Genomic DNA, 23,174 nt, shown 5'->3' with positions numbered 1-23,174 from the left:
CAGAGTAGCCTTCATTGGTTCCTTCCTTGTGGAAGCAAAATAGCGACGAGTGTTAATGCACAATATGGATGGTGATGGCAAAACAACTGAAAAGAGCAGGGTGGCGCGGAGAAGGTTAGAGAGAAAAAAATTAAAGAAACTGGAGAGTGAAGCATTAAAATGTCATAAATCGACAAATATTTTCGCAAGCAGCAGTCTGGCTGCAACGGCCACGTCGGGTAACAACAGCTCAGCTCCCGGCGATGGTGAGAGGGAGCTGCAGCCGCTCTGACGTGCAGACGGTGCTGGGAGAGAGAAAAGAAGAGGGAGGGGGCAACGATAAACTGTTGGAAGTTCCCCAAACAAGCGCAGGGCAAGTAAATTGGGATGAAGAGGGTTACTTGCTCTGTAAACTGGCAATTGTTATCCATCAGGTAGCTACATTTTAAATCAAATAAATGACAATTAAAGGTTTAGTGCCAGCTAGTCGATGTACCCGTTTGCAATCGTGTCAAGTTACAGTATGCTAGTCCTACTATCCCTCTCCTAAGAAAAAATATTTTAGCCGTAAAACAATGTATGCACACGCAGCATAGCAATATTAATTCAGAAGAAATATAACAAAATATTAATAAAATGAATGGTTTTACTTTAAAGTTTAGGTAGTTAAATTGATGTTATATACATTATTAATCATTTATATATCGTTTTGTTTTCTGGTTAATACTTTCCAATGAAGTTTATGTATACAGGATTTGTCTTGAAATGTGTATTGTATTTTCATTGAAATTTATTATTTGTATGGCAAGATTAATTATGGCAAGGGTCTCCAAACCGGTCCTCAAGGGCCGCTGTGGGGCCTGGTTTTTGTTTTAACCGATCGAGTACCGACAGTTTAACCAATGAAGTTTCTGCTAAAACAAGCAGCGCCTGACTGCAATCAACTGATTACACTTGTAAGACACCAGATTGGTGCAGAGGTTTTGTCTTGTTTTGTTGGAATGAAATCCTGCGCCCGCCGCAGCCCTATGTGGAATAGTTTGGAGACCACTGAATTATGGCATAAACAATGAAGTCATTTTATAGACAGAGATCTATAGAGATATATTATAATCAATTGGATACATAAAACTTGCTTTGAAAAATAAATTCTTTCATTTGTTTATTCAGGTTGATCATAGAGCTAGTACAGAAAATGAATCCAACTCCAGTTCAGCCTTGCAGTACTTTGAGCGCCCGTAGTCAGACAGTCACAGTCTAGACACATTTTCTTCATTTTTCTCTCAAAGTGCACGAAATTGGTGCATTTTACAATAAAATGTAAAAAAAAAAAAAAAAATTCTCCCGGGAGGGGCATGTTCCCGGACCCCCCTATGGGGTCTGTGTTTCCCTTCGTATAGCGATTCTTATGGGCTGGGCTGAGTCAAAGTCCAGGGCTGCTTTTTAGTCCCAGTCCGCCCCTGCCTGTGTTGACCTGTGTTTCATGTGAGTAGATGTGTTGTGTTTAACTAGAGTAGTGCAATGTTTGAACACATTCTTGTGGACAGGCAGATTTGTGTCACAGAGTTGTCAAAATTAAAAAATTCAAAGACCAACTTTGTATTATGACAAATCTCCTTTATATAAATATTCTTTGACTAACATATTAAGTATACAAGGAATTTATTTCTTGGGGTGTTTAATTTTCATGGTGTTCAACTTGCCAAAAGTGAAGTACTAACTCAAGTTGGAAATTAAAAAGAAAAAAATAAATCTGGCAAATATCCATACCAAATGAACAATAAAACGGCTTATAGTGGAACAGAATTTGGAATTGCGCAGCCAACTGTACCTACCAAGTGGTGTGCTAACGGTTGACACATCAAACACACAACAACCAGACATGAAAATATTGTCTAAGAAACAATCTTTATTTATCAAAAAATCAGTATAATCAGTAACATACTTTTGAAAAAAGCAACTTGTCAAGGCAGGTACGAATGGTATGTGACAATTTTACATGGACAGGCAACATTACAAATAAACCATGTCTGGAGAACTGGAAGTAACACGGAAGGGTGGAAAAGAAATTGCATACGGATCTCACTCACCCACTGCAAAAATAGTGGATGAATCACAAATGGACAGAAATGTAGAATACAAAATAGAAAACAAACAAATGACAACAGGAAATATGCATCTTATCTGCCTAAATTCAAACAGAACTCAAACTGTACACAAATGAGTCTCCTCAAAGCAAATAAACCTTGCATATTTATGTAATGCACCAAAATTGCGTGGAATGAGAGCCAATAAAACCATTTAGGTAATGAAAGATGAATTTGAATCTTAAGTTGCTTATCTACCAATAAGCGATTAAATATGAGTGGTTCAGTGGTCTTCACATCCTTCAATCATTATGCCAGATTTTGGATCTAAAGCATACAGGAATGGATCTTTTTTCCCCACACATCAAAAGCAAAGAGGCAGATGCAAAAAAAAAAAAAAAAAAAAAAAAACCAAGAAAAATAGGAGGGGAACATATTACCAAAACTGACATGTGAACAAAACAAACAAAAGTACGGTATTGGTCTAGGTCAGGTCATACAAAATCTCACTGGGAGGGGAAGAAACAAGGTCCATAAGGTCCCCTCCTGAACGTACAATCACGCACACATTTGGTGTATGTGGAATAAACACAAACCTGCTCTCATCTGCATACCGTATCCTGACCTCCCAGCGATCCCTGTGAAGGATCATTTAAATAAACCAGCCAACGTGTGCGCAGTCTCTCTCTCTCTATGTACAGTATATATCCTACACAGAAGTCTACACACAAGCCCTTGTCAAAATGCGGGCGTCGGGAGCAAATAACTTTAACCACAACATTGCTAATAGCAAACGTACAAAAGCAGAACGACACCGGAATCAAATGATTGTCAACATAGATGATTGCCTTTAAGGATTTATAACTTAACACAGACTAGAATTTTGTTGCTACTGTAAATTGATAACCATAACATTAAAAAAAATACAGAGGGGGGAAAAGAAAAAGCAGGCTTGTAGGTGTTTGTGTCGCAGCGTCGTTTTTGTCAACACAAACATGTTCTTTGGATGCCAAACAGTCGTCTCCCGACCTCATTGGTCTGACAGGAGATTGGGGAAGGGACACGACAGGGAAGGCGTGCGGCGCATGTGGACCCTCCCTCCTCAGTAGCAATGGTCAGGCAGGGACGGCCCAGTTTGGGTGATGCACACGATCAGTTTTTCTGTTGGAACAACACAGTGAATTTATGAAACATTCATGTAATATTTGGGAAAGCTCTTAATCATCAATGTTTTCGATATTAACAATAATACTGTAACTCTCCAGGCAACCATAAATGCGCAAATAATCAGCCATGAGACTAGAAATTATAAATCGGGGCTCAGATTATCGAGGCGTATCCACGCTTATGACATACCTGCCAAATTTCATTGTATCTGTTCAAGATTAACGAAGGATTCAAAATTTTAATCTCACGAGTACCCCCTAGATGCCCAAATGTACATTTAACTCTTTCCATGGCATCGACGATGCCAGACGTCCTATCATTCTCCCACCAATCACTAGTAGACGTCGAATGGATTTGGACAACTAGCACTGTCATTGAAGGCCAATGAGTTGAAAAATATGAATAAATCATTGGAGGAATATTAAAGTACATTAAAAAAAAATACTAAATGAAAATTATGTTTAAATAAATTATAAAAACTGAGAAAATTTTAGAAATTTATTATTTCCTCCTCTATGTGTAATTATTGTATTTTCTGTATTTTTTGTATTTTATAATGTTTTAAGTTTATTAAATATTTATCTAGATTCTTTTTAAAAATCTTTACTTCTTTATTAAAAAAAAATTAAAAAAAATTGCTATATTTTCATTTCCTATTATAGAATTTCACAATTTGTAGTTGTTTTCAATATATACACTTAAAAAAAAAAAAAAAAAAAGTAGTTCATATCCGCCAGAGACAACAACAAAAACTGGGCTCTAAGGATCAATGTGTATATCTTTCTAAGAATATAGCTTTTCCCATTTTTGCTTATACTTCCTTAGTTTGCCTGTTTTTTTAAAAAAAATCTTCAAAGAGAATGTCAGTTCAAAGAGCTTTTTATACATGCCAACGCTTCTCTTTTTAGAAAGTGATGCTTGGCCGCCATCTTGTGGCATTTTTCGACTTTGCAGGTGTCGTTCCCAAAATTTTCACTTAAAATAGATTATGCCATTATGAGTATGACAAAAACAAATGGCAGGGTCTCAAAACAGCATGACTGATCACAAGAGTAAAAAACACAACAACAGAGCATAGTGTAGACCATCAGGTAGACTTCAACCAGGATTCGGTTATATCAAAAAGAAGAAGCCCAAGAGTTTGATGTCATAAGAGACCAAAAAACTCCACTGATCAGCGTTTCATGCAGGATTAAAAGTTAGGAAGACATACCATGCTGTTACATGCAGAGGGGGGTAGAGGGGGGAGGGCTAACCATCATAGGAGTCCAACAGAGGCAGGGAGCCCTTTCTTCCCCCATACACCCCTCTCTGAGAGAGAACCAGAGAGCGAGAGAGAAAGAGAAAAAAGGGAGGGGAGTTAATGAATGTTGGAAAAAGAAATGGTTAAATTTGAGGTTGTAAAAAAGCTAAGTCAGGCACAGCCAGGGTTTAATGTTGTTAAAAGTGAATAGTGATAAAAAAGTACTCACCGGTAGAGACTCTGTGGTGTCGTCGAGAGTGTGTCTCCGCTCCCTCTGGTCCAGTGTTGAGTATGCCTCTGAAAAAAGAAGACCACAATGAGATTTCTATTGATACACGCTATTAAATTGCATGTCCAAAATATACTGCTTCAACACGTACCAGAGCCGAGGTCATTTAGTGGAATCATGTTTCGTTTTTCTCCTGCGGTGGTAGGAAGCATTGCAAGTTTAAATGTGGATTCTCCCAGTAATAACAAACAGCGGAAAGGTAAATGCTCACCTCTGTCCAGCAGTGGTGTGGTACTGTCCCCGTAAGTGCCGTTGGCACGAGTGCTCGGGCCGTTGGTGGTGCCGGGGTTTAGGTTGACCTGGAAGTCAGTCTTCTTCCAGCCATCTTTCTCCAGTGGCCGACGCAGCTCCTTGTGGGCCCACACCAGCTGCAGCACCTGGCCAGCCCCTCGGACCTCACGGTCAGACCGCTTACTGCATTAAGGAGACAAAATGTATTTCAATTTGCAATTTTCAGCCCTGTCATAAAAGCCAAATGAAAGGAAGCAGCTGTACTTCGCTCTATCTTACCCATCTTTATTAATGAGGACGAGCCTCTCGATGCCTTGCGAGGCCCGGAGGGTCTTCGCCGCCTCCAAGCTGCTGCCGAGCACCTCAGTCAGCGTACTGAGCACAGACACCACCGTCTCCTCTGACAGGTTGCGACTTGACTGGTTCTGGCCACCAGGCAGGTTCGCTACAAGGTGGGGTACGGCATGCAAACCTGCAAGGAGAAATTACAGTAGCCTTATTAACTCTTTTATAGAACACTCATATAACTCATTAGCTGTCATTAACAATGCAAATAGGTTCAATCCATTTTGACTGGGAGAGGCTGAAACATGAAGGTTCACAGTCAGTTCTCACTAATGAATTGAATACATACTGTTGTCAGTGGCAGGCAAGGTGTGCCACGGGGGAAGGCCCCCGATGTAAGAGCAGATCACCCAGGCTAACAGACCTGCTGCCATCGATCATTTTTGAATACATCGCAAGTGAGGCTGCACTTGTTTTACACAACGTATCATTTTAAGCCCAGTTGACTAAAACGTACATATGGCCAACATACCTTATTATGCAAGTTAATATTTTGACCTTGATTAACTGAATTACCTTGAAACAAGCTAAAGTGTGGCTAGCACACTACAGGCTGTGTATGGAGGTAGATTTGTGTCTTTATCATTCAATCCCCAAAAAAGTTGCTTCAAATAAAAAAACTTTTCGTTGAAGTAATGTTGTTTTGCGTTTGGGCCACATTTTGGCTAGGACATTTGACTCTTTATTATTCTATCAAAAAAATATATGGCGGAAAACACTCAGGTGACTTGAAGTTCCGCTCTGAGCCCCCAATTTGGCCAAATTTCAAAATTGTCCGATATGCATGCGTGATACATCATTGAAAAGCTTAAAATCTCATTTTTTCTGGGGGAAGAAATTTTTTTAACAGGACGGCATTTAAAAAAAAAAAAAACAGCAAAACACTATCTGAAGGTGAGAGCACGCGGGAGCAGAATTACAGACGCCATGACTTTAACGAGATATTATCGCGTACTTACCTTGTTTCGATCCAAAAACTCCATGTAGCATGTATCACTGAGTGTCAAGACATAGCTGTGAATGGCCACAGCTGGATTTTTGGGAGATTTTATGGGTGAAACATGGTAATATAACAAGGGATGCAGAAATCGAAGACATCAAGGAGTGGTCGATGTTTTCTTTTCCATATATTTACTCTTTTAAACATTTTTTTTTTCAATTTTTCTTTGTTTGGAACGATTATCTAACATATCAGAGAAAATGCGACAGTAACAAAAAAAAATACAACTGAGCGATAGTTATGAGGTAGATATACGTGACTTATTTACAGACGTTAATTTTTCAATGTGACGTCATTTGTTTAAAAGTTTAAAATTTGCGAGTGAATAAGTTTTTTTTTTTTTTTTTTTTTTTTTTAAACCAAATATTAGACATCAATTACTGATTCTAAGCTAATAATGACAGACATTTTGAATAATATATAATTAATTACCTTCGTTTTATGGCTGGGTTGAAACAAAAGTGGTTGCGCGACGTCTGTAAACTGGGGTTTTCGGCGAACAAAAAAACGAACAAATTAAAAATAGTTTGGGGGCTTAATGTGCCATGAATCTGCTATGGCAGCATATAGACATATTGTTCTATCAAACAAAACAGTTGGTTTGGCTTAAAATACAGCAGTTTATTTTAAAGAGGAGTGCAAGAGCAGAAACTGCTTTTTCAGTCTTGTCTATGTTTTCTGCCATATATTTTCAAAAGAAAAAGCACTTCAATCAAAAAATAAAACATTTCAATCATGAAAAAAAAAAATCTGAATGCGAAAAAATATTTAAGTAAAAAAGTGACAAAAACAGACAAACAAATGTATTGTACTAAACAACAGCAAATGCACATCTATAAATCACATCTATAAATTTAAATAGTGTGTTTTTTTAATATACTGTATAGTATGCTTGATGTAGCACATTTTAGAACTAGGAAACGGCGACCTTCAGGCCCATCACTCCTGATATTAGTGAATGAAGATCGAACAGGAGAGGCAATTGCATCATAAGGCACGGTTGGACGTCACAAAGTTCCAAATTTAAAAACTAGGGCTGTCAAACGATTAAAAATTTTAATCGAGTTAATTACAGCTTAAAAATTAATTAATCGTAATTAATCGCAATTAATCGCAATTCAAACCATCTATATAATATGCCATATTTTTCTGTAAATTATTGTTGGAATGGAAAGATAAAACGCAAGATGGATATATATATATATTCAGCATGCGGTACTTAAGGACTGTATTTGTTTATTATAACAATAAATCAACAAGATGGCATTAACATTATTAACATTCTGTTAAAGTGATCCATGGATAGAAAGACTTGTAGTTCTTTATGAAAAATGTTAGTACAAGTTATAGAAATTTTATATTAAAACCCCACTTAATGTTTTCGTTTTAATAAAATTTGTAAAATTTTCAATCAAAAAATAAACTTGTAGCCCGCCATTGTTGATGGCAATAATTACAGTGGTACCTCTACATACGAATTTAATTCGTTCCAGGACCTTGTTTGTAAGTCGAAATGGTCGTATGTCGAGCAGGATTTCCCCATAGGAATACATTATAATTCCATTAATTCGTTCCAAAGCCTAAAAACATACACTAAATTCTTAATAAATACTGCTGGCACTGTTACAAATGGCAATTAAACATAGAAAAACAAATAAGTTATGAATACATAATTCAGAATAATATAATAATAATAAGAATAATTAATAATTATTCCTGTAAATAATGTAACGAAGCGGATTCTAATATGGCGGACACTTTTTACTGTCCCTGAACGCACCGCGAAGCTGACGTCTCAGTGAGATAGGTCGGTGCGGTAGAGATAATACTTTCGTTTTCTTGAGAGCAGTCAAGTGCTTAAGACAATGGGCGTTTTGTGTTGGATAAGTTCTTAAATAAATGATAAAAACGTGACGAAGCTGGCGATTTCCTTGGCAATGTTACCACAATGGTAACTGTCACCTTAACTTATAAATAGTGGCGAACGGTGGTCGGAAGAGTATGGAAGAGGACCACGGAGCTGTATTGTTGAGCCAGTTCAGGGACGCGCACCCCAAGCTCATATTTTTCTTTAACTTGCATCTTCGTTTCAAAGGTAAGCATCATTTTTTTCCTTGTTTCTCCAACTGTATCAACTTTTTTTGAAAACTGTGTTGATTTCTCACACAAGAAAATCCACCGTGCGTTCGTTTCCAGTGCTGTCATGTCGTCGTATTTCGAGCAACTCGTCGGATGTAGAAACAAATGGCGGCTCAAATTTTACGTCGGATGTCGAAAAGATCGTGTGTCGAAGTGATCGTATGTAGAGGTACCACTGTACTTACACTATAAAATCAGTCGCACCCAAGCGCCAGCAGAGGGCAGAAAAACTCCGCAAAACACAATTAACAAGTGGGCCTTTCACTCCTCTGTCATTTAAATCTGTCTAAACTGGGCCAAGTGCGTTAATTGCGTCAAATTTTTTAACGGGATTAATTTAAAAAATTACTTAACGCCCGTAAACGCGATAATTTTGACAGCCCTATTAAAAACCTATCGTTTAAAGGTCAGTTTAACTTGCAAATGAGACTACAATTTAAAAAAAACATAACACACTAAAAGACTTTAGTGCCTTTTTAAGAGAACTGAATAATTTGAGTTGTCTACTTAAAATATTAGTCCGCCACTTCGCATGACTAATAGGAAGTTGTTTTTTTTAGTGTAGAAGGAATTACTGACACTATGTAATTTACCATTGTTTTGGCAATGCACGTCATCATATTGTAAGCAAGATCATCTATAGTAAATAGAAACAAATATTTTACCGAGAAGTTCGCAATTCCTGTTGTCGATGGCAAGGTTCCTCAAGGCTCCAGACATGGCCCGCACCACACGGTCATTTCCGTGACCCAACAGTTCAGCAATCATGGGAAGACCCTTCTCCAGACGCACAGTGGCTCGGATGTAACGACCATACTAATTTGGAAAGCCAGAGAAAAATTGTGAGTACAGCCGAAGTCCAGCTATTTTACAGAAGAGGAAAATTGGCAAGGAGTGAGTATTTGTATGTATGAGTACTTACAGTCCATCGGCCCGCACATAGGTTCTGGATGGCCCCAGCAGCTGCTTCCAGCACCGAAGGGTTCTTGCTCTCTTTGAGCAGCGACGTGTAAATTCGAACTACCTCTGGTTGGAATAACAGCTCATATCCTGAAACACATTTGTGTCAATTAACTTTATGCATGTCAAGTTATTAAAACACATTTTCATAATATCATTAAACTTCATTAACACCAGTGTTGTTTTCGTCAACGATGACGAAAACGAAATATTTCGTCGACGAACGATTTGTTTCATGACGATGACGTGCTAAAAAGGTGTTTTGGGTGACTTAAAACATAACGAGATGAATGCCGGTTTTCATCTGACAAAACGAGAACGAGATGAAATTCACCATAGTTTCCGTGATAAGAAAATGTCACGCATTGTAAACTTATCTATGTGTAGTTAGCACACATCGTAGCAGTGTTTGGTCGTGTCACTCGTGACGTGCCTCACACACAGGCTTACTCTCCGGTGTCTCTCCAGGCTCCAGACTTGCCTTTTGTGAAACATGTCAGCGGGTGCTTTTAGCGTTCGCATTAGCATTTAGCGTTGTGAGTGTCGTCTTAAACTCTCGGAAAACTTTTTACATACAGTTTGTGGCATCCAGATGAGTTTAATTAATAGAAAATAATGTACGTTTTTCTTGAGTTTCTTTGTGATGAAAATACATTGTGATTTCCTTGTACACTCCACAAGTATGTGCTCGTCTGTCAATGTTCATTCGAAGTAACTGTCAACTAAAACTAGACGAAGACAAACATTTTTGAAATGGCTAAAATATACCGCCGTGAAGCTGGCCCCCGCATCAGATGCAATCTTATAGAAAAATTATGTCATTCGTTTGCGCTGAATTTTTTTTTTGTTTGTGCTGCTTTTGTTTTTGAGATATTAACAATTCTTTTATAGGTCAATTCGAGGTCAACAAGCCCCCCTTTTTGATTAAAAATGGCTAAAAATGTTGTCAATCTTTTGTGTTGGTCTGTGCTCCAAAGATTTTCATCCGTGCTGCTATCGTTTTTGGGATAGAGATATTAATTTCGAGTGATGGAGTCACACAGCCTACCATTTAATGCAAAATGTACCCAAAATGGTGCCATTCGTTTACACTGTCATAATTTTTCTTTGCGCTATCGTTTCATAGATATTGAGATATTCATTTCGAGTGATGACGTCAATCGCAGCAATTCCGTCGTGGCTGACGAAGAATCCCCACCCCACCTTAATAACAGAGGGGTGTCGCAATAACTAGCGCAAAGATAGCACAAACGAATGGCACTGGGTCCATTTTAGAGTAAATGCGGGGCTTGAGATATTAATTTCGAGTGATGACGTGACTTGCAGCACCCCATTCACTGCAAAATGGACCTGTAGGGGTGCCATTCGTTTGTGCTATGTTTGAGGTAGTTGTTGAAACACCTTTCTGTTAATGAGTTAGTACACTTCTTCAGCCGCGATGGAGTCACTGCAATTGACACGAAATTCATATCTCAATATATATAAAACGATAGCAGCACAAAGGAAAATGTTTACAGCAAAAACGTAGAATTAACCAATGGCACCACTTCCATTGGTACATTTTGCAGTAAATGGAGGGGGCTACATGACTTCACTCGAAATTAATATCTCAATAGGCCCCCACATGATGTAAACCGGAAATACATCTCGCTGACGATGGCACCAGCATATTAATAATTAGTCTAGATGTTCTATGTATTTCTTGTTGTTGTTTGTGTATGTGTTTCTTTTCTTTCTTCTCTTGTGTTGCTTTTCTTCTGTCCCCCCATAATCCCTTTCCTGTTCGCTGCTTTGTCATAATAAAAAGGTATTTTGAATAATCACAATGGGAGTATATCAGACTCTCAATGTGAAACATTAAAACTGTTCAGACAACCCGGGCACTTAGACTTCCATTCTCTGTGTCAAACAGCTGAACAGGACAGGTTAAAAAAAAAAAAAGGGGTGTGGGTGGGGGGGGGGGGGGGGGGGGGGGTAGCAGCACAAACCAGCACAAACGTAGCAAAACGATTGACATCATTTTTAGCCGTCTTTATTCAAAATGTTTGCTGGTTGACCTCAGATTGACCTATAAAACAATTGTTAATTGACATAATTGTTCTATAAATTTGCATTTAATGGGGAGCAAACTTCACGGAGGTCCAAAATATGACTAAGACTAGGCATGTGCCGGTATGATATTCTGATGGTATGATAACCTTACGCCAAAATATCACGGTTTCACAGTATCGCAATTACAGCTTTAAAATGTGTTACTCTGAGATATGAGAGTTTTTTAAAAAAAAAAAAATCCATTGAACAGGATTTGTAGTATTAGCGAATTGGAAAATAAGTATAATGTGAAGTAAAAATAAATCTTTAAAAAAAAAAAAAAAAAAAAAAAAAAAACTATTCTAAATAAAATTTAAATAAATGCAGTCCTTTAGGTGAGCCTAAACCCACAGCTAAACATTATATCCATCAGAACAAAAATAATTGAATTATTCTTCATAAAAAGCATAGGTTTATGTCTTGTATCATGTTTACATTATACACACACTCTCTTTTTCAACACAGACAGTTGCCAGAGAGAACAAAACACATTTTACCAGCGCCTGACACGCTAAACACGCTGGAGTTAACTCTCGGAGCTGGTGGGAAACGTTCATGACAGTGTTTACTAACCTTTAATTTTGTATAAATGCGAAATCATATTGGAGGTATTGCCTCCTTGATGGGAGAAAAAGTTCACCTCCTCCAGCCATCGTGTAGCACAGCTGACTCACTGACACTAAGCAATAATCAGTGGGGGAGGGTTGAGCCTTACAGCTGAAGCGAGGGATTTCGCCATGTATTTTAGGGACATTAAGAAATAGGTATTACCTTAGGGACGGTATGATGGAACATTTTGCGGTTTTGAAACCTTGACGTTTTCATACAACGGTATACCTTGAAACCGATAATCGGGACATGTCTAACTAAGACTAATATATATTTTTGTCCAAAGACCAAGACGAAAATTAAAAGGGCCGCCAAAAACAACACTGATTAACACAAAATTAGAAATTAGACACAACGTCTTAAGCAGGGCTTGTGTTTAAAATCTTTTCAATACCCCATTTTACAAATATTAACACACCTTTGGCAGGTACTGTTCTCTTTGGAATGTCAACTTGGTCTGCACTTCCGTCATCTCCATCTTTCTTTCCTATAGGGAAGCAAAAAAACAGAAAAGAGGTTCTTTTTAAAGACTGTTGTGCATTTATGTTCCGTGAGGTGCAGCCATGCGAGCAGTAAGACAGGCAAAGTTAGCATGCGTTGGAGGTTGCATGGCATCGTTGTTAATTAATTTTAGGGGGCTGGACTTACACATTTCTGACAAATGTCATGGCAGCATAAAGAGGAGAAAAATTCCACATGGAATCGGATATCTTCAGATTGGTAACATCTGATAGAATATTTGTGCTTCAGAAGGGATGAGTGAGAAGGTTACCTTTATTGGAATCGAAGAATGGGGGGGAAAAACGTTTAACATTTGAATTATTCTTCGCTACTGTTGTCACTGTCTGGTGTTGCTGCTTGGAAAGTTATTTCCCTGTAATTTGTGCATGTGGATTATTTCATGTGTTTGGTGCAAACACAGATGGGTTTCAGATGTGCATTTAAGTAATAAACACATAGCAATGCAGGCTTTAAAAATTGTTGTCGTGCACTTGAACATGCTGTGTAAACCCAGCCTTAAGAAAAGCATTCTGTTAGTTATGATCATATGGTGTGATCATAACACCGAAGAAAATCTTACCTTTGGAAAACCACTCATCTATCAGAAGAGGAAGAAAGCAAGAGGAGGAGGGAGCGTAAGGAGAGAAAGAACAACGAGTGAAACACTGCAACAGTGTAAACCGCCACCGATAAGCTGCAGACACCTTGTTTGTAATACTGAGCGTCAGGTGGTCTGGTACTAACCTTTGCCTTTTCGGGAGCCAAAACAGCCACCCTTGTTGGAGCCAGGCGAAGGGCCTTGGTTAATGGGTGCGGTCTCTGCATAGCGTTCACAGCTGGGGACCTCGCGATGGACCTGATAGGATAGATTCCTTAAGAGGCACATGCAGTTCTCCACTAACTGCAGGAAAGACAAATGATTTTTTAACAGAAAGGTTCCATTAGTAAAGTGAGAAATTGGAACAAGAACCAAACATTTCTGAACTTGTGAATGACCTTATTGTCCACGTCATTGCGGCTGATCTGGGACTGCACGACGTACATGAGCGAATCCACCAATCCTGTGCACTCTCTCAGCTTCCTCCTTGCCTCGCTGCGCTCTGAACTCACATTTCTGTTGCACACAGAAGACATTTGAACATATAATTACATGTTTGTCTAAATATGTCCCTGGGCTGTGTTCTTCCTCCGACGTTCTCGTGATTTCATACCGTAAGCAGCCAGCAGTGTTGGTCAAGGCGGTCTCCCACTCCAGATGCCGTGGTTTGCAGCTTTCTTCTCTGCTGTTGCTGCCTCGCTCCCAGCCTGAGTGCGGCACTATCACCTCGTCTGCCAGAGCATGCAGGGCGTGGTCCACGATCTCCATCTTCACAGAATCGTGGGATGAGAGATTCCACAGGGTGCCTAGGGTGAAGGAAACATTCCATCACAGTCAAATGCAACATGTTCACAAGTTATCCTCAACAGATAATTACAGTAGAACTTTCATCAGAGATCATTCGTCTGCTACTGTGGGGTAGAATTTTTGTGGGAAGCTTGTTGAAACTTATTTATTTTTAGATCAAACACTTTCAGGAGCAGCCAAGGCAACATAACCTAAAGAGGATTAATACTTAAGTGACTATTTTTGGTCATTTAAAAAAACAAGGTAAGAAAGACCTGGCGTCAATACACGTGGGGATCACATTTTGGGTCATGTAAGCCACAATATATATTTTGTAACCAAGTGCAGGCCTATATGGCCCTAGATGTGATGTCTGTGTTTCAATCATAATTATATTGTTTATTTTATTAGTATTAATTACTATATCTAAGTAACATTTATTCATTATTAAATGAACAAATATAAGATTAAAATAAATACAAACTAAAATACACTCTAGTTATGAATCCCAAAAATACTCTAAATGTTTTGTTGGTTTTTTAAAATTATTATTTCATATAATTTAACTCATTGCCTGTCAGACCACAATTGATGTCCAATTCATTTAAACTGGTAGGGCTGGCTGTGAAAGCTCATCTTTCAGTGTCATTGACGAAGGTATATGTCCATATCCATATTGACTGCGAGGGGCTAATAGGACGTATAGACCCTACTCACGTGACGTCACAACCACGCCCTCGCGCCATGTTGTCCGTCTACTCGTCATGTTAATGCATTAGCGCTTCGTAAATTCCTCCTATTATGGCGTGTTTTTCTGCTCGTTAACATTAATAATCAAAATGGTGAAGTCGTGTGTGGCGGTCGGTTGCAAAAACAGAGAAGATAGACGGAGAGACTTGAAGTTTTACCGTATTCCGAGAGACCCTGAGAGGAGAGCGAGATGGACTGCTGCAATTTGACGAGAAAACTAGGCTCCAAACGACTACCACAGATTATGCAGTAGTCATTTTATATTTGGTAAGATGCATTAATATATATTTAGAGGGTTTTGGGCTGACAACCACAATTAAGATCATTGCTAGGCTAATCGTCGACAACATACACTCAGACGTTGTGAATGAACTACCTGAAAATATATAATTATAAGGGGATAATAAGACAGTTGTCATACAATTAATTTACAATTTCACTATTGAGGTCAAAAGCCAAAAAATAAATTCAACTAGGGACAATCTGGAGTAGTGCTATCGCACTTCATATTTATTACATATTATATATTTATGTAGTGAGAGTGCTATCGCTAAACCATATAAACATTAAAAGCCCTAGCTCCATTGACAAATCACATGAAATACATTAGACTTGACAGTGGATGTTAGCAAGAACAAAAGATTTTTAATTGAAAATTCGCAACTCACCTTCCCGAGCACAAGATAGATCCCTGACGAATTTTCGTGGACGAGGACCTGTTTCACCCAACCAGCAACGAAGTATTTATAAGCCTCCAAGCTCTTAAAGTTTTTCAAACTTTCGTGAGAATAGGCTGATTTTGTGTGGACAAGATAGTTGTAAATATCAGAGTAGCAGATGTCAGGCAAAGACGGCGAAGACAGCGGGTCGAAAAACATCGATTTAGGCATCAAATATGGATCTGGCGAATGGATAAACTGAAGCTTTTCCACATAACGCCTTTTATGCAACTCATCCAATGAGTTTACAGCATCAGATAACACCGGGGCTTCTATGAATTGCTCTATAACTTGCACGACTAATTGAAAACAATGAGAATAGGTCTAAAAAATACGGACAACATGGCGGCCGGATACAGCGACACGTCCTTTTGTGACGTAGGTGAGTAGGGTCTATAGTTCCTTCAAAGACAGTCAATGAGCTAAATACCATGAAATAGTGTCCTATAAAGGGTTAAAAATAATTCTTATTATCTAGTGATTATTGCATATTGCATTTGAGTTAGTGGTTATTTAGTGTCCATATTTGTCTTTCCGTGAAATAAGAGTCGTTTTTTTTTTTCAGAAAGGACGTTAGTGTGGGCAATTTCTAAAAGGGGAAAATGCGTGTCATGTTTTTCATTAAAGCCTCCATATCCTTCTCCTGGGTCTGAAAATATGACAAGCTCAATTCAAGAGTAGGATGACATTAACCATCAATTTCTGATGATTATATATCCATCATCGTTACGACTAGTCCTCAATTGGGTCACAAGACTATGCCAACTGCCTTTGGGCCATCATCATCAACAGGTTAAGACAATCACAGTGTTACATATACTGTAGACAAAGAAAAAAACCACACGTAGGACTCCAAATTTTAGAGCCTTTGAGTCAGCTGAAACATGTTTTGGTATGTGTGAAAAAGCCAGAGTAGAGCTGGCTTAATGAGCATTTAATTGGCTGGATCATAAATATTTGTTTTCCCCATTTCTACATCCAACTAATATAATTCAACATTTAAGTAATACACGTCAATGACACGTACCTGTGATTGTGTCAGTGAGGTCCTGGTCGTGGGTCTTTCTCAATAATCGGATCAACGCTGGCACTCCATCACAGTTCTTGATAGCAATCTTATTGTCTGAATCTCTTCCATAAGAAATATTCTTTAGAGCTCCGCAGGCCGAGTGGTGCACATCTTTGCTGGGGTGGTCCAGCAGTGACACTAAGGCTGGATACCCTTAAGGCGCCGCACCTCCGACTTAACCTGGAAAAATCCCAATTAAAATCAGCAAAATAGCAAAGATTCAGGGCGTCATAGATGTAATTTATTAGGAACTCTGTCTTACCTTATCATTTTTAAATGTGAGGTGCTGGAGGAATGCGGCAGCGTTGATTTTGACGGGATCAAGGCGGTAGTTCAGCATGGCGATCACCTCTGGCAGCTCCGGTTGTCTCCATGAGGAGGGAGGACCTTTCCTCAGGGTGCTGTCTAATGAAGCCATGCTCCCTCTGTCGAGGGTCATGGGAACCCCCCAAGTATATGGATCAACTCCTCCCATATCACCATCCAGAGTATCTTCACAGCTTCTGTGTGAAGAATGAGATAAATGCTGTAAGGTACGGTTTCAAAGTATGACATGTGCATGTGCGGCTTTACCTGAGTCTTCGCCTGTCCATACCACCAGGGCCAGGACCCAGCCTCGGCATGTGCCGTAACCTCCAGGGTGCATGGGAGGAGGACCCATGCCGTACTCGTCATAGCCTGCACTTCGCTGGTCATCTTCCAAACCGTAGTGTCCGTGGCCGTATCGCATGTCCATTGCCGAGCCCATGGCCCTTATTCCCCTGCCCACCTGGGGCTGTGCTGCGTAGGGGTCCATCTGCTGGCGGCTCGGAGCCCGGTATCCAGAATCCAGAGTTCTATATCCATCAATTGGCCTGCAGAAAGAAGGAGGGCAAAATAGCAGTAAGCGGATATATATACACTGTACTGCGGTAGCTCAATTCCTAAGTTTTGAAATGTGAGCAGACTCGGGGGAAAAAAATGTTCACTTTGTGTCACGGCTAGGGTTAGGGCTGAAAATTTGAGTTATATGGTCTAATCCGTTACGATAGCCGTTATTCATAATTGAATGAACAATCACTTTTCTGATCACTGTTACCTTTGTCTTTTGACTCATTACCCCAAATTGAATACCCCTTTCATTTCATACAACAAACAAATCTGCAGTTTTGATAGTATCTTTGTTTGTTTCCAAGTTATCTTAAACACAAACAGACATATTGGACATAACCTCCGCCTTCAGTAGATTTCACCTACTAGGTCAAGATACCACTGAACGTACAAAGAAAAAAAAACATTTAATTTTAAAGTCATGTTTTAAGTTTTATCATTTTATATTTATGTCAGTATTTTCCCTACATAAATGTACAGGAAGTAATATAAATACACTCAATGTTAAGTTTATTCTCTTATTTTTTCCCCCTAATTCGATCTTTGTTTTAATAGGAGTGGCAAATGAGAACAGTTTCTTAACATTGCCAATTCTGAAGGCAATTCAGTTTGTTACCCAAAGACACTTAGAGCAGACACTCAGAGCCCGGATTTAAATTGCTGTCTATTTATTCATTGGTGGACTGAACCACAGTCACTCCTAATGAAACCATTTATTGTAGTATATTTTTGCCTCTTTTAGTCACTTTTGATTTCATGGACTGAAAAAAACTGGAGGGGAAATTTGCCCACATTTCACTAGTTGTGAATAAGTCTAGCTTAACAGTCACAAGCATCGTGACGCAAATGTGACACACTTGGACAGAAAAAGCAGAACAATGCAAAATCCCACAGGAAATATGATATGTTAACGTGTGTGTCAGAATAAAGTCAACCATCTATGAACTAAAACAGCGTGCATACAGGGTCATGTACCTGTAACGATCATCCATATGCGAGCCTCTGCTCAAGCTTGTGTATGCCTCAGATGGCGGTCCTCCTCGGTAGTCATCATAACCTCCTACGGGGCCGTAGTGGTAGTTTCTTGGCACTGTGGCAGTGGGGTAGTCCCCTCCCGCTTGTCTGTACGGACGGTCCAGTGTGGCGCTGTAACCGCTCATACCAGACACTGACATGCCTCCATTGATGGACATGGAATCATTTGGAAGGACTGTGCGTGAGATGGGTTTCTTCATCTGTGACAGAAAATGAAACAAGTTTTTTTTTTTTTTTTTTCAGATTCAGATATATGCCACATAATTTTGTTATCGGTACTGTTATATTGTCTCAACTTGTATTTCAAGGTTGATACAAAAAAAATCTACCCCATTATCTAGCCGGCGTGTGGTGCCTTCTTCAGAAAAGACAGAATGTGCTTCGTGGGAGTCATCCTCTGGTGTGTAGCTCTCATCAAGAGCGCCGTGTGCTGGGTCCACCATTCTGTACTGTAACAACCCCCACCTCTATTTATAAACTCTAAACATTGTCTAACCCAATAATAAAACAATGTTCGTAAACAAACTAAGTCATGTACCTGTGTGCCGTTTATGTAAGAGTTGTCAATTTCAGTCGTTCAATGTCCGCATCCCCCAAACGCCCGTTCTGGAATGTGACAAAGAGAGTCATTTAAATTGTGTACAAACATCAACAGTTCTACTGAGGCAGAAATGGGTGTGAAGGCACATCTTTTCAGGGACGTCTCTTACAAAACCCATAATAATAAGGTCTTCAACCATACCTCTGTGTTTATAGTCTGAGTCACTGCGAGACATGAGGGAGGACATTTTGGAATGCGGCCATTCATCTTTACACCCTACTTCCTCCTCTAATCAGTTACATAATCGATGTCTGTCATCCTGTATATACCAGAGACTTTACTGACCCTGAATAACACTCAATTTCACACAATACAATAATGAAAAGTTACTAAGCCACAGTAAACTCAAGCTGAATCGCTTTTTTTATGGGGGGGGGGGGGGGGGGGGTTGGCGGCTAAAACATCCTGTCGCACCTCCTACAGTTTGATTATTTCAAAGAATCTCCTGCAGAAACAATAGTTTAATGGCAGTGAAGTCTCCTTTTTCTTTAAAAATAGGAAGTGGTAATTTAAGAGAAGAGTTCTGCAAAATCTGCTCCTTCCCGTAACTTCAAGTCTATTCTGAATTTATAGCAGCATTCTAAGGACAGTCATAACTCAATTGTTACTCTCTTTGGCAATTTAAGAGTCAACATGAACCTACACTGTCAATGCCACTGTCCTGGCCGGCCCTTATCTTTGGGCTGTCCTCTAATCAAGTGATCCCAAGGATTCACACAGTCAAAACAGTCATATGAATGTCAGTGAGCCCAAAGGAAGAATAATATTTACACATGGAATTCACGCAGGCCAAGAGATGCCTGAGCTGTCCATCTCAAACCAGCACAACGTGACCCTATAAACAAACTAAAAGATGAGCATTCACAGCCAGTCATCTCATTTAAATGAATTGGACAACTTTTGTTGTCAACGGCAGTCAATCAGTTAAAAATACTTCGAAATTAAAAAAAAAAAAAAAAAAAAAACTAGGGACGCCAAAACCAGAGTGCATTTGTTTTTATTCTAATTTTATTCATTTAGTTTTCATTAACATGCTTTTAATTTAATGGTATTAATTCATTAAATCCATATAAAAATAAAAATTGATAAAAAATATGTGTAATTCTAATCAGTGTTGTTTTTGGCAGCCATTTTAATTTTAGTCTTAGTCTTTTGGACGAAAATACTTATTAGTCTTAGTCATATTTTAGTCATTTTAAAATGTGTTAGTTTTAGTCGACGAATGTTCAAACAAGTTTTAGTCTAGTGATGAAAAGAAAAAAATTAAACTAGTATCGGTTGACGGATACACAAAGTTTTAGTTAAAAAAAAAATATAATAAAGGATTCAAACAATATCGAATGAACATTGACAGTCAAGTAAGCACTGTTATTTTCCACAACACTAGCTTTATTTTGATGAGATTTACACAATGAATGCAGTAAAATAATATCCCTGCTGTGCAGGGAGGTAAAAGTCATATGTAGCTTACAATTTATAAGGAACTTAAGGAAACATGCATAACATGTTTGGAAATTAAAATGGGTCAAGCCCTGAAAACTGTAAAACAACACAAAACTAATAACCAACTCCTGGCCCACTCAGAACAAGTCCAAATTGAAGTGCAATCTGTAACCCTTCTCCTCATGTGGAAAAAGAAAAAAAAAACATCCTGCAAGAAAACGTGCAGCGACATTACTCAAAGTGCAAAACAATACAATAAACAGACCAGTAATGGGCTACCTGAATAAAAAAAAAAGATTATATATTTGAATTGAATATAGTCAACACGTATTCGATTACAAGCACAACTCATGTGCTAATGATAAATTAAAAGTTCGCTAAAACACTTTTTTTTTTTCACCACTCTTCAACATACCTGACATAAACAACAGAACTCTTATCACAAATCTTTGTCCATAAAAATATTGTCCTGCTGATTTAATCATTTTACGTGTGGATTTTCCACATTGTTTAGCGCAAATCACGTGAATGATTGGCTCGGAAGCAAGCTGACAGCACCAAAAAAAAAAAAAAAAAAATTACGTGCACAACTATCAAATGTCACGCATTGTCAACACATATCAGGTATTAAGGCACATTTCCATGTCGTTGTCGTCTCGTCAGACGTACGTTGGCAATCTTTTCGTCACGTTAGAGTCATCCAAGAGCGTTTTCGGCGCATCATGACGTCATCGTCATGAAAAAAATGTTCGTTAATGAAATGTTTTCGTTCTCGTCATCGCTGACGAAAACAACACTGATTCTAACTTATACCTGGCTGTCACATTTGTGGACATCACAATTTGGATCATATAGGCCACAATATTAACATTTCATATACAAGCGTGGGGTTGCGTTATGGGGATTAGTTTTGTTTTTTATTTAACAAATGCAGTAACTTGCCCAATACAGGGTTAGGATTTCTGTTTTTCCAACTATTCCACCTTAGTTCTGTAAAATCATTATGACATACTGATGGCTACCAAACTATAAACAATAAACACCCCCCCCCCCCCCCCCCCCATGTACCATAATTTGTATGGTCAGTAATAGAGCAGGGGTCTCCAAACCGGTCCTCAAGGGCCTCTGTGGGCCCTGGTTTTTGTTCCAACCGATCGAGTACCGACAGTTTAACCAATTAAGTTTCTGCTAAAAACAAGCAGCACCTGACTGCAATCAACTGATAAAACTTGTAAGACACCAGATTGGTGCATAGGTGTTGTCTTGTTTTGTCGGAAAGAAATCCTGCGCCCACTGCGGCCATATGTGGAATAGTTTGGAAACCACTGGTATAGAGTAGTGTAGAGGCAAACTAAACCCTGAAAATTTTTACGACTGTGTGCATGCGACAGTGACAAAAATCTGCATTCCATAACATGCTCGAACAGGAAGGAGAAAATAGATTGACAAAACGTGCGTTTCTGGTGAGTGACAGCAAAGGCATGCTGAAAACATGCGATGGCAAAGATAAAGATGACAAGCTCTGATGCCTTAGCATTAGACACACCATGATTTTTAGATGGATGGGACTTGAGTGATGCATTTTAAATGCAAAATGGCATGTAATGAATTCTAAAACCTTTTTACTGGATGACTGGAGTCAGCAGGAGTAACTGATGCATTAATTATGATGACCGGAAGGCGATGATATAGATCTGAATGAGGGTATTAGCGTGGTAACATGGGCTACACTTTTATTTTTTTGCTGGTGTTACCTGTGCGTGAGGGAGGGGACGACCCAGCGCCGAAGGGCTAGTGGCAGAGAGGCCCACTCTCCTCCGCTCCTCTTCCAACGCCCTGGTCAGCTGTTCAAACTGCACCTCCTGCTCCCTGACCGACTCCAGCAGAGCTGCTGCGCTCTCGCACTGCTCCATACACACTACACCACCCCGAGGGGAAAGAGGGGGTGTTACAGTTTGTATGGAAAATTGGAATTATGCGGGTTTTATTCATCATCTGAAAAAGGGGTTTGTTTTGTTTTTATTATGGTTTAAGGGCAGTTTAAAAAACTAAAGAGGTTAAACGCAGACATGGATTACACACCTCTTTATTGAACTAGGGTATAGCTGCAAACTGACAGTGTTTATTATGCGTTTGTTTCATTTCCATTTGTTCAAACACAGCGACTGCATTTATACTGCCCTCTTCCAAAGGCATTGAAATACTATTTTAAGAAGTACTGGTAGGTGATACAAAATTAGCTAACAATACCTTGTGCTTGAAATCAAGTGTGCTATTGCGCTCTGTTAGTTCAATGACACATTGCAATTTTTCATAATTTTTAAATGTTAAATAAGCCCAAACATTTTTTATGTACTCCGTCCTAATGGCTTACCTCAATTGTGACAATATTCTGTGTGGTAAAAATGATCACTGCAAAGCTATGACCCCCCCCCCCCTTTTGTTTTGTTTTTTAATTTTAAAATCAAATTATTGAAGCAACACTCGAATTATTGTTCCAACCCAAAAACACCAATTAAGTGAAGCTGACAATATTCCACGGCAAACCTCATGCTCAATCAAGTCAAACCAACATGCAAAAGCACACTGTTGTGTAAACACTTGAGTGTCTTATTGTGATGCTTATGTAGAAATGCCTGCTTGATCAAAAGTAAAAAATACA

General features: G+C 39.0%; 1 protein-coding gene across 1 annotated transcript; it reads right to left on the bottom strand.

Annotated features, from left to right (window-relative positions):
- Window positions 1–1,868: 1,868 nt before the first annotated feature.
- Window positions 1,869–19,042, bottom strand: LOC130924005 (catenin delta-1-like). Its single transcript, XM_057850279.1, is given in 21 exon segments — window positions 1,869–3,227; window positions 4,447–4,544; window positions 4,706–4,773; window positions 4,857–4,898; window positions 4,977–5,179; window positions 5,276–5,468; window positions 9,146–9,296; window positions 9,403–9,530; window positions 12,559–12,627; window positions 13,222–13,239; window positions 13,386–13,542; window positions 13,638–13,755; window positions 13,853–14,045; window positions 16,522–16,713; window positions 16,716–16,743; window positions 16,826–17,066; window positions 17,137–17,188; window positions 17,191–17,417; window positions 18,409–18,668; window positions 18,798–18,917; window positions 19,007–19,042. Coding segments are annotated over 19 exon segments (2,514 nt in total). The 5' UTR covers window positions 18,912–18,917; window positions 19,007–19,042; the 3' UTR covers window positions 1,869–3,227; window positions 4,447–4,484.
- Window positions 19,043–23,174: the final 4,132 nt, after the last annotated feature.

This window comes from Corythoichthys intestinalis, chromosome 11 (genome assembly GCF_030265065.1).
Source record: "Corythoichthys intestinalis isolate RoL2023-P3 chromosome 11, ASM3026506v1, whole genome shotgun sequence".
In the NCBI taxonomy this organism is placed as follows: Eukaryota; Metazoa; Chordata; class Actinopteri; order Syngnathiformes; family Syngnathidae; genus Corythoichthys; species Corythoichthys intestinalis.
The sequence above is the reverse complement of the archived record's forward strand: the minus strand, read 5'-3'. Positions and strand labels throughout refer to the sequence as shown.